At 26.7% G+C, this 16,918-nt stretch overlaps 1 protein-coding gene across 3 annotated transcripts in view; it reads left to right on the top strand.

The window, feature by feature from the left end:
• Pur-alpha (Purine-rich binding protein-alpha) overlaps window positions 1–16,918 on the top strand; it is a 34,078-nt gene that overhangs the window by 7,753 nt on the left and 9,407 nt on the right. The window contains exons 1-5 of one of the 3 annotated variants that reach the window (XM_011061135.2): window positions 5,652–8,294; window positions 11,047–11,165; window positions 13,711–13,813; window positions 15,569–15,699; window positions 15,924–16,151. In XM_011061135.2, coding sequence (XP_011059437.1) covers window positions 8,225–8,294; window positions 11,047–11,165; window positions 13,711–13,813; window positions 15,569–15,699; window positions 15,924–16,151 — 651 coding nt within the window. In that variant the 5' untranslated portion in view covers window positions 5,652–8,224. Of the gene's footprint in view, window positions 1–5,651; window positions 8,295–11,046; window positions 11,166–13,710; window positions 13,814–15,568; window positions 15,700–15,923; window positions 16,152–16,918 lie in introns of those variants that run through there. The other 2 variants (XM_011061133.2, XM_011061134.2) reach the window with 2 other exon arrangements.

A 16,918-nucleotide genomic window follows, 5' to 3' on the forward strand; every position in this document is an offset into this window, starting at 1 on the left:
CTGCAATGCTTGCAGCGTATGTTCCACTTTGGTATATCCGTTACATTGTAATATGACTTATAGTTCGGCTTTGCGCCTTCTGCGATTTGCTCAGCTGTGTTTCTCCTCTATCAATCAACTGCAGCATCACAGTAGCATACTCAAAGTAGAGTGCTATGATTATCTTATGTACAATACATTTAGTATATATAAGCCGATATAAAATTACCTATTCTATTTTTAAAAAACTTGTTTTCCTTATTATTTTTAGCATATAATCATAGTCGTCTTTAAACCGAAGTTTTTCATTAATAATTATTTGTAGATACTTCATTATTTCTACCTATTTTATTTCAGTTCCATTTAAACATTTTAATATAATATTATCACTTAGCTCTTTCCTTATGCTTCTGATTATCATAGTATATAGGATAACTCCGGCAAATACGTCGCGCTAGATTTACGCTGCAGAAGTCAGAAAAAATAGAAGGAGTGAGGGTAATTTTCCTGCAGCTCTGTTACAGTGTCTTTATATGCCTATTATATGTCTATTATATTAGTATCATGTTATAATTTCAGCTTCTTGCTGTTAATATTAATGAAATTATTGGGAGTCATTGTGTTAAGTAGATCATGAATTATAATCTATATAAAATGATTGTTGTAGGACGTGCAAAAGACTTTATCGCGATACATGAGTGTAGAGGAATAGTAAAGTATGTTGTATAACAAAATACAAGTATTTTGCTCTTGTATTTTTTGTTGTCTTGTATATCCCACCTGTTTGGGATATACGGCATTTTTAGCGAGCGGGATTTATATCTAAAGCATACAAAGTGTGATTGAATTCAGTGCACTAAATGCATTACATGAAACATATATCTCATGTCATAACACTTGTAATATTGTGAGAAGATTGTATTTATTACTTCGTGTACACATTTAATACTCTTACTCCTTAATAAAACTTCATATACATTTTATAAGTTATTGTGTCATTTTACATCTCATTTATATGCATTATTTGTAAATTTTTCATGAGCTGTATATAATTCTCCTGTGAGTAGTCATATATCTCACCCCTATGGGATATATGGCAAAAATGCAAGGGTTTAAAAAAGTTCATTTTTTAATACGCGCGAAATAGAAATATTTCGGATTTCTAATATTTTTTTCATAATAGTAGACAGTACAAAATTTTTACTGATAGTTTACTTTAAACAGTAGTAAATAATACTTAATAAATTAAGTTTTTGATAGATGCGGCGTATACACCAAAGTTACCCTATATTTCATTTTTTCTGCATTTAATTTTAATTTACTTCGTTCCATTCTTCTACTATACTAAATATCATATTTATTTTGTTAACTTTTACTTTTTCTAATTATATATATTAGCGTATCATCTGCAAATATTTTTATATTACATTCTTCTGGACAAATTTTGGTTATATCCATAATCTCTGTGAAGCTGGCACTCTATTGTCAAAATTTTGATTTAATTAATATAGTTTTGACTTTTCTCCAAAGAGTTCTAGAGTTGTTGATAAGTTTAGGAAAGAGTTCTGACGATTAAATATAAAATTGTGTAATTTATGGATGTTTTTCATTTTATGGAATTTACAGAGACAGTCCATTTTTTTAACCATCTTTTCAACAACAGTGATTTTCTTTCTTTTTAAAAAATTTTTAATAACTCTAATTCTAAACAATGTAAGATTATCTTCTTTATAAGAATTGAAATAGACACTCCACTAACTTCATTACACATATCCTCGTTTACAATAAATAAACAACTTACGATATAAAAAAAATTAAAATAGTAATCCATATTTCGGCCTTCTTTTCTTTTATATTATCGAAGGAGGGTTAATTATACATATAAATTTGATATTAAATTGTTCTTCGAATCAAAGTATTTTACTTTGCATTTTTTTGCTGATTGTACTGAAATTTCGAAATAAGCCATTTTGAGAGTCATTTTTAAAGATATTTCAAATCTATAACCGAGTGCTGTTCCGAGATCGACAAATCCGACGAAATAAAAAAAATTATTATCTGTTGCATTCCTAATTTTAATCTATCAGAAATTGTATATTCTGCAGTACATGATTCCTGCTAGATTAAAATTCTTTTTTTTCTATTTCTTTGATTGCAAATAATCCCTACAAAGAAATGTATACAGTATAAAATCTTTGATTCAATAACCATCGTAAAAAAATAATTAATAATACTGAGCGTTTATTAAGATTACAGTTGTGTCAAAAATGGGTCGAAATAGTCAACAGATAAAAGGATTGCACTACTTTGTTGGTATATCTTTAAAGCTTTAGAATAAAGGCTTAGAAATGATCACTAATTTCAATGAAACGGGATTATAAAGTATATTCCTCTGAATATAATCGTATTCCTATTTGAGAATAGATTAAGCGTTTCCGAGAGATATATTTCAATTAAATTTAATAGTGTCAGTTCATTAGAGTTTGTACTCGAGTATCTGTAGTTGTGGAAATTCTAAAGTTTCATTGACAATCCTCTGTTTATCTATTTTGTATACATTTTGTCGAAATAATTCTAATTACGTTATCAAGTAGACTGTTACAATACTTTGTATAAAGTGATAGTTTATTCTGAAGAATATTGCATTAAAATTATAAAAAAGGCGGCATCTTTTTTTCATAATTTTAACGCCATATTTTTCGCAATAAACTATCGCTTGATATGAAGCATTATAACTGGAATTGAAATGGAACATCTCTATATAATTATAGCAATCAATATTATTGCTATAATCATTCAAAATGTGTGTGTTTCAAATGTGTATTTCTGCAGTATTTTAGAGCGAAAAATTGTCGTTTTTGTTTAAGGAGATACTCGCGCTACTTCCTAGTTAATAGACAGTTTAAATTTTCAAAATTGTAAAAGAAAAACAATTTGTAAAAGAAAAAATAATACAAAAACATTATTAACAATATCTAATTTACTATTATCATTACATACAATTATTGTTAATTTTATGTATCATTAAATATTTTAAATTGACACTCTAAATTTCTTGGAGTGACATTTTATTCTAAAAGAGTGAAAATATTACCACTATTGAAAAAGTAAAAATTTGTACTCTTGAATAAGCAGATTTTAACTCTTTTTTTTTAATGAAATTTCATTCTTTTGGAATAAAATTCACTCCAAAGGAAATCTTACTCCATATTTCTTGTGTGAATTTATATACAGTCTGATTCTGTATATATAGCGTGCTGAAATTTTTTTCGGACTTAAAATGCATTTATGAGTAGAATTAGGATATAATAATATCATTTATTAAATTGTACAAGCAATTTAATAATTTTTTTATGCTAATAAGCATTTTTTTCAAGAATATTAATCATCATATACATATTAAAGAGCCCAGGTGTTCAAGCTCGATCATGGCTACGCGCTCGGAGAACCGCTGCACGCTTTGTTTATGTTGAATAGCCACGCGCCAGCCAAAATGTTACTATCTCACTTTGGCAAGCATTCGACTCATTCGTGCGCGCAGCGGTTCTTCGTGCGTGGCCCGTGATCGAGTCTGAACATCCGGGGTTCTAATTATATGTTAATGAAAATCTACAAACTGCAAATAATTTATTGCGAAAAATATTACCTCAGCTAGGATTTGCACCTAGAACTCCCTACTTTCTGGGACAGACGTCCTAATTAACGTTATTAATTTGATTATCGAGGCTTTGGTAATATCTGTTGCAATAACCAACAATTAAAAGAAAACGTTGTTTGAAAGAAACGTATTATAAACAATGATATAAACGAATTTAGACCAATGAGAATAAATCTAATTAAATGAGAGAAATCCCATTCGGTCAAAGCGCAAGTTCCAGGTTTAAATTCTGGTCTAGGTAATACCTATTTTTTGCAAAATAAATTATTCGTAGTTTAGTTTTTAGATTTACATTTACATATAACGATTAATATTATTTTATGAGATTATTACCATAATTGATGATTATTACCATAAAAAAATAATCAAATTCTTTGTATGATTTAGTAAGTGATATTACTATTTTGATTCTGTTCATGAATGCGTTTTAAGATCGAAAAAGATTTCGAAGCGTGATATGCAAAATCAGAATTATTTAAAGTTTTGTTTTACAATAGTGGATTCAAATGAACTTTTGCATGAATATTTATTACAGTTTTATTAATATATATAAAAAATTTAATTCACAATGCTACAATCTTATCAAATTTTCAAATAAGTATTATTTTACGTAAGAAATACGATTTTACTTAAAATAAATAAAAGTATTTTACTTAAAGTAAACAAAAATTAAATAACTTTTAAATGCATAGATACATATTTAATTACATATTTAACTTTAATAAATATCTATTTCGATTAGAAAAACGTTTCATTGTATTTAGTGATTTATTAAAAAAATATTATTTTTAAGATAAAAAAAACAAATACTATTATATCAATTATCAAGATTAACAAATGAAATAAACTATAATGTTTATTAAATGTTATAAATTGAATTTATTGTTACTTTATTCATTGTTAATAAATTATGTTATTTGCTTATTTTAATACATTTTACATTTGTAAAAAAATATTTTTTTACTAAATAAATATGCAGTAAAATTAAATATTTTGAATTAAATAAATATTTATTACATTTAGAAAAACATTTTATTTTATTTAATGAATTATTTAATTATTTATTACTTCTTTATTCAACAAAGATATCATAATGTTTAAAATTTAATATCAAGCATTTTTGAAAAAGAAAATCCTTCAAAATAAATAATTTCTTTGTTTTCGATTGTTTGTTTTAAAAATACACTTTCATTTCCTTGTAATAATAAATAATTTTTATTCTTAAGTAAATATTTTCTTTTCTAAAATGCTACATATTTAATTTGAAAAATAATGAAAAATATTTTTCTTTATTCAAATAATTTATTAGATAAAATAAAATGTTTTTCTAATCAAAATAAATATTTATTTAAGTTAAAATAATTAAATTTAATGCAATTTATGTATTTATTTAATATAAAATATATATTATAATTACAATTCTATAAATTATATGTACATATAGAATTTTTATAAAATTAAATTTTATCTGATTTAATTTAAGCTGATATAACATGATTTAATTATTGTTTAATATATATAATGCATCATATATTATTAGTAATACAATTATCTTAATTTTAATTTTAATATTTTATTGCACTACGCTTTTTTTATTAGTGACTTGAAAATAACAAAATTTTATTTATTCTTCCTCCTTTTGTAAAATTTAGAATACTTTTAAAAACCGCCAAAATTATTGGAATTTTGCCATTAGTTTCATCTAATGAAACGCAACGAATTAAGCAGATATGTAGACTATGATTATGAAACCTATTTTAATATCATTTAATAACATATTCGGCAAAGTATTAATTCCGTTTAAAGAGAATTGATTGATGGGAGATAAAAAAACTGAAAATATCGCTGTTTACAATACTAATATGATTTGAACATTAATAAAAAAAATAATCATATTAAACTTGGATAATTTTTTGGCCATTCAAATTTGAATTGGTCTTGAATTAATAAAATGTCTAATAAATGATATCTTTCAATCATTCATGATTTATGACATGGACATTTGCATCGTTTCGTTTTGATTTATGCTGGAAATGCCAAATGTTAGCAGGATGACAATATATACTGCAAAGGAAAGAAGGTTCCATAGGAGAAGAGGACATGGTACAACATGGTCGAGGAGTTGGTGTTGGGATTCACGTTAAGGCAGGTCGGCGCGGAACGCCACGAGCCGCTTTTCAGGCGCAGAGATCAATGCATCCGCGATCGTCTCCGTTCGCAGTCGCCGCCGCCGCTGCCACCGCTGCCGCCACCGTCACCGCCGCCGCCTCCGTCGATGAACTCGTCACTTTCTGCGCGATCTTGGACAGATAAATCCACGATAAATCTTGGACATTTACGTGCGCGAATATAATTGCGAGAAACAATTTCGGAATTGGAAGTAGTAGTGGTTTTAATAAAGGAAACATCCTGATACAGAAACCTCATATATGATAAGCATGGATACAGGATAATCATAAAGAAAAGAAAGATATGACTGAAGCCTATTAGTGGTTCAAAACGACTATGATGACAATGTTGAAAATGATGATAACAATGACGCCATGTCGTGTTTGCAAGATGGTGATGCGTGCGATGCTCGCGCCCTGTGCAAACGTGCAATAAAATACAATGCAAGTCGGCGGGCGAGAAGTGAAGTGGGCGTTTCTGCATAAATGCCGTGCCAATCGTTTATTGCAAAAATTCCTTATTGTCATTATAAAAAAGAGAGTAATAAGAAGTGCAATTTCACAGATGATCATCCTCAAATGTGTTCAAGAGAATCGCTTGACTTGCAAATTTTGATTTAAAGAAGATTCTTATAGAAGTCTTACAAGAATTTTTGATCGTGCTGATACCTGATACAATTGAAATGAATGAGAGATTGAACGATTCATATTAAAGAATCGTTTATTGAATAGTGTAAAAATTTTACTTTTTGAAATTACAAGTCAATGCATATAGTTGGTATATTAAGCCAGTATATTCTTGGAAAAAAAAAGCGCAAAGAAATGAAGTGAAGAAGAAAATGATGTTCTCGATATTTGATCGTTTTTCTTCACAGATAAAAAAAGATTTAAATATCGGCCAAAAGATCAAATATCGATCAAAAGATATTAACTGAAAAGATATTTTCTTAAAGCAATTTTGTTTATTGCTGATTGAGAAACACCCTGCAATTATATTTTATCCATTATTTTGGTTTCTACTAAAAACTGTTCTCATGAATAATCGCGAACGATGGCGTCCTTCACGTTTCTGAAATTATTCTTTACAGTCGAGAGCGTCAATGAAAAACAGCGAATTTCTAAATAAATGGTAATTTAATAGGATCAAGAATTGTGAGTGGAATCTGGAAGAGAGAAAGAGATACGAAGCGAAGGTGAAAGACAAAAAAAGGAAAGAGTTTAAAAGCATTAAGAAAAAAGATTATAAGAAGATGATATGCGAACATGCTACATTTAGTATTCGATTTAATTATTGCACCGCATAGAATTAGCATTACTTGACATCAAGCACTCAATGATATCGGCAAAATATCTTCTTTGCCATTTTTCGTATCGTTTTCGAAAAAAAAGCAAGAAGTTGAAAAAACGAATATGATAAAATAAAAAGTTAAAAATTGTATCCACATATCGTAATGTAACGTTCTATGAACTTATCCAAAATAAAGAATAATATGAATATGTGTGTGTGCGTGTAAATAGTTACGATAGAAGATAAAAGAAATAAATGAAGTTTACACTAATCATATTGAAATCATGAGCGAACAAAAAGATACTAATACAGGTAGGAAAGAGGAATTAATGTAACACAGTAATCATGCTGAACTACCGATGAAAATCTAACCGTAAGGCATCTTATATGCGCGAAGGTGTGTATCAAGGAGGAGAGGAGACTGAATGTGATGCAACATAGAGACTACTTTAAGAAATGGATCAAAATAGTGAAAGTGTATATTTGTACTACATTTTCATTCTTCGTAAATATGCGAAGATGAGCAAGAATCGATAAATGGACTATAGAAAAAGAATACAGCTGCTGAAGGAGATCGAGAATTAGAAGATATTCTCTTGTCTTGATGATATATTTGTTCGATTGATTCGTCTTTAGGAGATTAATGAAGAGATTTATTAGCGAATTTATTATTATAATAATAGAGTGAGGATTTAATTAATAAGAAAAGAATTTGAGAAAAACCTGCACGATGTCCGAATTATTTAAAACAGAAGAATAATTTTTTTTTTTTAGCCTGGTTACGTCTATGAAAGCTGAATTTGTTTAGCGATTTACATAAATGTACTATACGAAAAGTGACAGCCTGTGACACTAAATTTGAAAAAGAAGAATACGACTTCACGTTGAACGAAATTATTTGTTTAACGATTTCTGAAATGAAAGATTTTATACATAAAATTTATTGTGCTTAAAATAAAAGTTGTTAGGAAGAAAAAGAAAGAAGTGAATAAAAATGTAGTAGTTATTTGTTAATGTAATTTCAATGAACTGTGAGTTTAGTAATGTAATATAATTTTTAACTAAAGAAAAAAGGGAGAAAAAGAGAGATATATTATATATAAATGCACAGATTATCCTAGTATCGATAAAATGTTCAAAAGCAGGATTTTTCAGGGTGATCTTAGCCCCGTTCCAATTCCAAGCGGCCTGCAACAATTCAGTACGTAATATTGTACTCGAAAAACTACATTGTATTGATCATTTGTTCTCTCAGTGCGATTTTGACACAAATCTCTAATTCCTTTTGTATGATCGATTTCTGAAATATCCTTAATTATTTTTTTTAAATATTATTTTTAATATATTTTTTTAAATATTATTTTGTATTATATCTTAATCTTCCATTTGTAATTATTAAAAAAAAAACATTTTTAACTGAAGAAAGAGAATAATTATTAACAGTAATAAGGAAAATGGATCGATAAGTGAACAACACAAATAAACAAAGAATCCTCTATTCGAAACGGATCTTGATGCTTATATATGTGTGTGCACGCGCGTGTGTGTAATACATTTTTTAATGCATTTATGTAAACTGTAAACTGCGCACCGATTCGGTTTGTTGGACTTGAACAATAAATTGATTCTGCACATTATCATAAATTACATTGGCTGCATTCAGCAGAAGTTAGCGCTACATTAGTGTACTTTCAAGTTGATTTTATTGAAATTTTATTGAATTCTCTAAAATTACAATGGTAATTAGTAAAATTATAGTAGTAATTAAGCGTAGTGTTCTATAAAATAAAATTATTAAATATATATAATAATAGCATTTTAAACTAATTCTGGTAAATATAAAAGCATTACCTTTATTATTATATTATTATCATAATTACTATCATTGTATTTACTCTTTCGACAATTATTTTAAAATTTTAGTTGTAATCAAAATGTCATTCTAATTTATTTGATAACAATATAATTATTGAAATTACTAATAAACAGCAAATGCAGCTTTTTAAATTTTTTGATAAACGCCTTATTTGCAATATATTTATTAAGCAAACTATAAATACTTTCTAGCAAATTGTAAATACGTTTTATCCATCATAAATAGCTTTAGTGAATTTTCCATTATTATAATGTCTACTGTATAAAGATAGCTTAACGTTATAATTTATATTGCCTTAATATATATATTTAGCACTGATTTCTATTGTAGGACAATTTTTAATGTGTTTTGGAAAGAATTATGATTGCTTAGTAACATATTTGAAAATAATAAACAGCTTTTCTGAACGCAGCCAATGATCGTTAATTTTAATAATGTTAATAAGCATCTTAATTACTGAATAATTATTAAATAATTTTCTTATGTTAATACAGTCTTTGGCGTTAAAATAATCCATCCTAATTTATCACAATTTTGAGAAATTTAAAACAAAAATTATTTTTAAATACAATCGACTCTTGTTAAGTTTATCACATTGAGAAAAAGATACATTAAGCTATTGAATATTTTAATGACAGCTACAACTTTTGAAAGTTGTTTCATGATTTCTCTAATAAAAAGACTACAAAAATAAAAAAAAATACGCCAAATACATAAATGCATTAAAAAGTGTGCAATGAAAATTAAAAAAATTTATGTTTCTTCAAAAGTTAACTGTTAAAAATGAGTATGAGATTAATACAGCCAATTAGTATTATAATAAAAAAAGACTTTAAAAATCCTATGAAAACATTCAAAAATTATTTGTAAAAATGGATGTGTTTATCAATGTAATTACTTAACAATTATGCGCAATAAACATTTAATGCATCTAAAAATATATACAGTAAAAAATTTTTGTTTAGTGCAGTGGATATGAATAAAAACAACATTAATTTTTTAGTAGTATAATTTTTTATGTTTGATTACATCTTCGTAGTAAGTTTTTCTAATAATAATGAAAAATGATAATGATAATTATAAATTTATACTGTAACACAAACAATTATAATAGTAAAACTTAGGAATATAATTTGAAACAGTAAAAATAAAAATACAACTGATACTTTATTCTGGAATTGAAAATATAAATATATCTTTGTATCACTCAATGGATTAAATAGTGTGAATAAATTAAGAACATTAAATAGCAAACAAATTGAAAATTATCGAATAATAATTATTAATATTGTTCTGTAAAGTTCTTGATTAAAAAATAAATAAAATAAACAAGTAAATAAAATAAGTAAATAAATCCTAATGTTAAAAATAGGCTTATAAGCCTGTTATGCGTATTTTTACTCCTCGTGTCTTTTACCATTATTTACTAACTGTCAAGAGAAAGAAAGTATAATAAGGATAACTTTAGCTCATTTTTACAAATGTTTTAAAGTTTTCAACATGCATTATTTTGTTTCATCCAAATCTTTCTTTCTCTTTATTTAATAAATTGCATTCAGTGTGTTATTTCTTGTTTATGACGTCACAAAACTAAAGGCCTATGGTTAAATCAATAAAGTTACAAAAAGAAACCAACAATAGAAATAGGACCGGAGCATGTATGAGAAAAAACATTTTTAATTAGAATAGTTTTTTAGGATAGATTACTTAAACACTTATTAACTTTAATAAGTGTTTCTCATTTATGACGATCCAATATGGAGTCGCGTCGACTCGTCAAAAGCCTTAATTTACTTATTTAAAATTATATTTATATTATATTTCTGAAAAGAATCTCTATTGAATTAAAAAGTAAAATCAATTATGCGTGTATATTTCATTTATTAAATGAAATATTAAATAGAATGTCGTGCCAGAAATGTGATGTTGATGAAAAACAAAAAAAATATTTTAAAATTATTTTGTGGAATAATCAACATAATCCAATTCAATTTTGAGTTTAAATCTGCTAATTTAAGAATCACATAACGTGCAATAAATTGCAATAAATTAATGTACTTATTTGTGTATGTTGTAGGTCAGCAAGGCCAGCAGAGTGAGCAGGAACTGGCGACGAAAATGTTGCAAATTCAAAGTAAAAGATTTTACCTTGACGTAAAACAAAACAGACGTGGGAGATTTATCAAAGTTGCCGAGGTAACATCTTTTAATTCCAGACGTGTATAAAGACTATTTCATAGTACAAATAATAATAATAAAATATTAAAATTCAAAAAAATAAATAAAAACAAATGGGCAATTGGGAATTTGGTACAGTGATCAGTGCGTAATATGCTTTGAAAAAGCTTTATCTTACATAAATAAAATGTACATGTTTCGACCTTCTTCAGCAAATAGAAATACTTAACATCGATCCATGAAGTTATAGATGAATAAATAAGATGTTACAAAAAATTACATCAATACAGTCGTAATCATTGCGGTCGTAATCAAGAAGGCTAGAAAACTAGCCTTCTTCAAAGCGTATTACGCACTAGTCACTGTGCCAACGTTACCCGTTTGTTTTTATTTATTTTTTTAAATTTGTCACGGGAATTTCAATATTATTACTTTTAAAAAATAGTTTAAAATATTAAAAAATAAAATATTAAAAATATAGTCTTGCAACAACAGGGCCCAACACAACTTGCCCAAACGCTTTGCGTGACACTCGTTAATAGCAAATTCCTGAAATTATTCGAGACGAAATTTCTATCAATATATCGAGATTACAGTAGTTTTTATGGTTGCAGTAGTTTTAAATAGAAAGAGTTTAAAATTAATCAATCGAACTATCGCCAATCATTTGTGCGTTTAAGCATGGCACATTGTATAATAGTGACAGTATTTTCAAACATCAATCCTATTATCAAAATTAATGTTCACTAATATTAGTGAAAATCGATGAGAATTAAATACGAAATGAATTCTTATGCATACATAGTTGCTTCTTATTTTTATGGTATTTATACTAAACTATTAATTATAGATGATAATAGCAAATTAAAAGGTAAGTATTGACTTTGAAACGTGATATGTATCGAATTATGTCAAAGCTGTCACATAAAGTGATAGTAGGGTAAAGCGAGATAATTTGAGTTAAAAATTCCCCTTTAAGGGAACAAATTTTAAATTGCATTTTTTTAATTCTACATGTATGTAGAATTAACCTTTAAAGTTAAAAAAAAATAGTTTTGAGATAATGGTCATTTTCTGAGACGCGCGTATACGACGAAAATGGAGTAGGTAGCGGAGGGCTGACTGCTGGAGTGTATTGTGCTCATTTCAAGAGACTGTTTCTATTCTGTTGTATCGAGACTCTTAAGCCTCAGACATAATACGAGGGAATAGCAATAGCAATAGGAATAACATAATTTAATCAGAAATTAGATACATGGGAATACACAGATTCTGATAAGTTGAAATCGTGTTATTCCCTATCGCTATCGCTAATCTACTGCATTGTGTCTGGGGCTTTACAATTAGAATAAATTGAGAGGAACCGAAAAGAAATAGACTTGTAACTCTTATAGATAGTTCCATATTTGTTATTTTGAAATTTATCCGCAATCTCACAGCTTATTACGGACTAATAGGAGAAATCGTGATTTTATGGAAAAGAGCCTTATGAAGGTATTGTTATAAATAAACATTTCACTAATGAAAACTGTCAGCATATGTACTGTTCTGACTTGGATAGCTGGTATACATGTGATTTCTTTCTTATTGCAGTTTATTTTCTATTGTATTCAAATACTTTTTCATTAATAAAATAATTGTAAAATTATTTATTTTTATGATATTTATTATTAGCATCGAATTATTATTACTTAATTTATATGTTATTGTACGTTTATTGCATTTTTCAAACAATACATTAATATAGTGATCTTTAAATGGATTTTGGATAAATTAATGTAAAGAACGCCTATTTAATCATGCACTATTCTATTTTTATTATGGATAAAAGATCGAAGTAATATTATAGTTCATATATTAATTTGTACATTTCTACAAATGTTTTTTTTATTTTATTACCATTTTTTACCATATCATTTTGTGACAGCTTTGACAGTTCAATGCGTATCGCATTTTAAAGTCAATACTTACTTCTTAATATGTTATTTTTTTTTATTAATTAATAGTTTATGTATAAATACAATATAAATAAGAAGTAACGACATATACATAAGAATATCAATTCGATAAAAAAGGATTGATATTTGAAGACACTATTACTCTACTGTTCAATGTGTCATGTTTAACCGCGCAAATTTCCGATAGTTCTATGGGCTAACTTTAAACTCTTCTCATTGAAAAATTATTATAGCCTTGACATTTTGGTATCAGGATGTCTTGAAATGATTTTAAGAACCTGCTTCTAATAGGTGTGACGTCTGGAACAACTTGCATGTAACAATTACGCACAAATAGTTTCTTTAAAAATGTCTCGTTAATTTTAATTTTTGAAAATTTTATATTCAATTTACAAGTCATTTAAAACATTGTCTGTGACAATGAAAACTACGTTTGATAAAAATGATAATATTTTCATGGAATGTACAATAATATTTTTAAATATCTTTCGCAAACATACTTATTTCATTGAAATTAATATATAATCAGATAATAATCTATATGTAAAATTTTTTGATCATGTAAAATGAATTATATAAATTTATGAAATTGTTTTTTATTTCAGATTGGAGCGGATGGGAGAAGAAGCCAAATTTACCTGGCACTCAGTACAGCATCCGAATTTCGGGACCATCTGTCGACATTTAGCGATTTTTATGCATCTTTAGGTACAACATCTTTAATTAAAATCATAATAATACAATTAATTTAAAATAGCTATGTCCAAATCATAATAATATAATTTTGATTTAAAATAGCTATGTCCAATATACAATCCCATTTTAATTTATTACTATTTTTATCTTTGCAAAGTAAGTTAAATTAAAAGTATGAATATTATGTTTATTTTTAAAAATAGAATTGTATAATTTTTAACTCAAGTTTTTAAATGTGATTATTAATTATTTTATATATAAAAGTATTAAGAGATATCTAAAAATCAATTATTTACTATATAGATATTTTATATTTTATTCTGGCATATTTAGACATAAAATATGTAATTTTATAAATTATATTGATTTTTTAATATTTCTAACTTAATATTTCCATATGCAGAATAATTAGAGAAATTATGTAAACAAAATCATACAATTCCATTTTTTAAAATGACCATAATCTTTACATGATAGCGAAAAATCAATTTTTTTCTGAAAATTGATTGTCATATTTGTACTCCATCAAGGTATATAACTTTTGTCTGGGCACATTTTTAATTCAATCTTACTTTGCAAAGATAAAAGAGTTAATAAGGGACATATGTATTGTATACATGAGGCATAACTCATATAAAGAGTTAATACGTCTTATACATAAAAAAATAAATTAAAAATATGAAATAAAATTGTTTTGTATGAAGCTTTGTTTGAAAGAAAAATAATTTTGAAAATCCATCGAATACAATTATATTTACTTTATATTTATTTTATTCACTTATAAAAGACTGTGACATATGTATTCAATTATTATGCAGAAATTCTCATACTCTGACATTACATCTGAAGCTAAAATATTTGAATATTATAATTTAAAAAATTGTATTTATCTCCTAGAAAATTGCTTCTTTAAGTATTAGCAACGACTACAATTTTTATCATATAATAGAAAAGCAATGAAAATTAATTTTAATTAGTATTTATATGATGACATTTATTAGGACAACGGTTAGAAAATAACATAATATTTGTTTAGAAATAGAATATCCGATTTTTTTGTAAGGTATTTCATTCCTTAAAAGTGCGAACATGCATGTATAAAAAAATGTGTCCGTTATTTTTATCTATAAGAAAAACAATATATTCAAAGCTCGGATACTCAAAATCAGAAAAGGGTGCTCTTTCTTATTAATAATATTTACTTGAAAAAAAAAGCAATACATTAATATTATCTTCTGTCATTATATCATGGTGGTAACTCGATAGAGACTGAAAGGAAAAAACAAAATAATAGAATAAATAAAAAATAACGATGTTTTAACAGTGTTTACAAACATTAAATTGTCGACAATGGAATGAATGTTATATTTATCTATTACATTATATTTATATCTATGAAATTGTAGCAGATTGTATACATATTTGACGAATTTTTAAATCAATTTTCTCGAAAATGAATTCTTATATGAAGAAATTTATTTCATATTTTTAATTAATTTTTATGTGAAGAATCATTCCTTTTCAGTTGAATCATAAATCACGCGTCACTCTATAAAATATTGTATTAAAACTTTATAATTTGGCATATATTGAAAATATTGATATATTATAAAATTAATCTTTTTTTCTATTTACCACAATTTCCATCAAGTATTGAGTTTATATTTACAATAATTTTTTATTTACAATAATTTTTATCAATTATTAAGTTTTTGTGTTTGAAAAAGATGTTTAATTTATTAACATCTTTGCTTGCCGGATAATCAGGTCCACCAAATCCGGAAAATGTGCCAGACGATGGAAAACTCAAATCAGAAATGATGGTGAAGGATAATAGACGATATTACTTGGACCTCAAGGAGAATTCTCGCGGCCGTTTCCTGCGGGTGAGTCACCCTGTATGTACCAGCCAATGTACTTACTTTCTACGCTAAGTCATAAGAAGACTCTGTCGGCTTTCATCTCAAGAGGTCTGCTTTTTTTGAAAAATGAAAAGATAAATAGAGTTCTTCTAAAATTGTTGATAAAATGGGTTATCTAATATAATCTCGTCTTATGAATCCAAACAATACAATGAATTAGGACAGAAGATTTTGTGTAATATTTATGTTACTTTCCTCAGGTGTCGCAAACGATAACACGAGGTGGACCTAGGACTCAGATTGCAATACCAGCGCAAGGTATGATAGAATTTCGTGACGCATTAACGGATCTTCTTGAGGAATTTGGGACGGATGATGGTGGCTTCAAAGGTGATTTACCGGAAGGTCGTTATATGCGCGTGGATAGCAAGAATTTCTATTTTGATATCGGCCAGAACAATCGTGGCATCTATATGAGAATTTCTGAGGTATATATAAATTATTTTTCTAAGAAACGAATAGATAAATCATTTGAAATTATTACCTATTTCTTGTTTATATATTTTTTCTTTTTATCCTTTATAATCTTTGTTTTGTCAAAAAAAAAAGATCTGCTCGAATTGGCCGGTGATCATCTTAACGTGAAATTATGAGAAAAAGAACTCCTTTTTTTAATTAAGATATTTATCTAGAATAAAACGTAGAAAACATGATATTATCGTGATATGATCAGGCATTTAATTTATTGAGATCACAATCAGGATTTTCATCAAAATTTTAATTATTGAGTGCGAAGAATAATACTCAGCAATTATTAAACAAGAGTTTCTAGGTTTATACGTGTGAATACACAACAAGAAAGGAAAGAAAGCCTTTAACGGCCTTTAACCTGAATTTTAAGTGCTTAAATAATTCTATGTGAATTTATATACTACCTATACAATTATTTAAATTGCGCGAATTAATTTTTCAATCTTGAAACGCAAACCAATTACACTATAATAGTAATATCACGAATTAAATTGCTTTGCAATTTATTAATTTGATGCTCATAGCATTTTATAAAGATCGTAATAATGCTGGATAACAAATTAAAATCTTATAAATAATTGTATTGCGAAAAATATTACCTCGGCCCGGATCTCTAGCATTCCGTGCAAGCATCTTAAGCCTTTAGATCATCGGAGCCTCTATTTCCTAATATTTTTTTCATAATATTAGGTGTTGGAATTAATTCGTAGCGTTTTACAAGTGA

This window comes from Acromyrmex echinatior, chromosome 16, assembly GCF_024713525.1.
Source record: "Acromyrmex echinatior isolate Ae372 chromosome 16, ASM2471352v2, whole genome shotgun sequence".
Lineage (NCBI taxonomy): Eukaryota > Metazoa > Arthropoda > Insecta > Hymenoptera > Formicidae > Acromyrmex > Acromyrmex echinatior.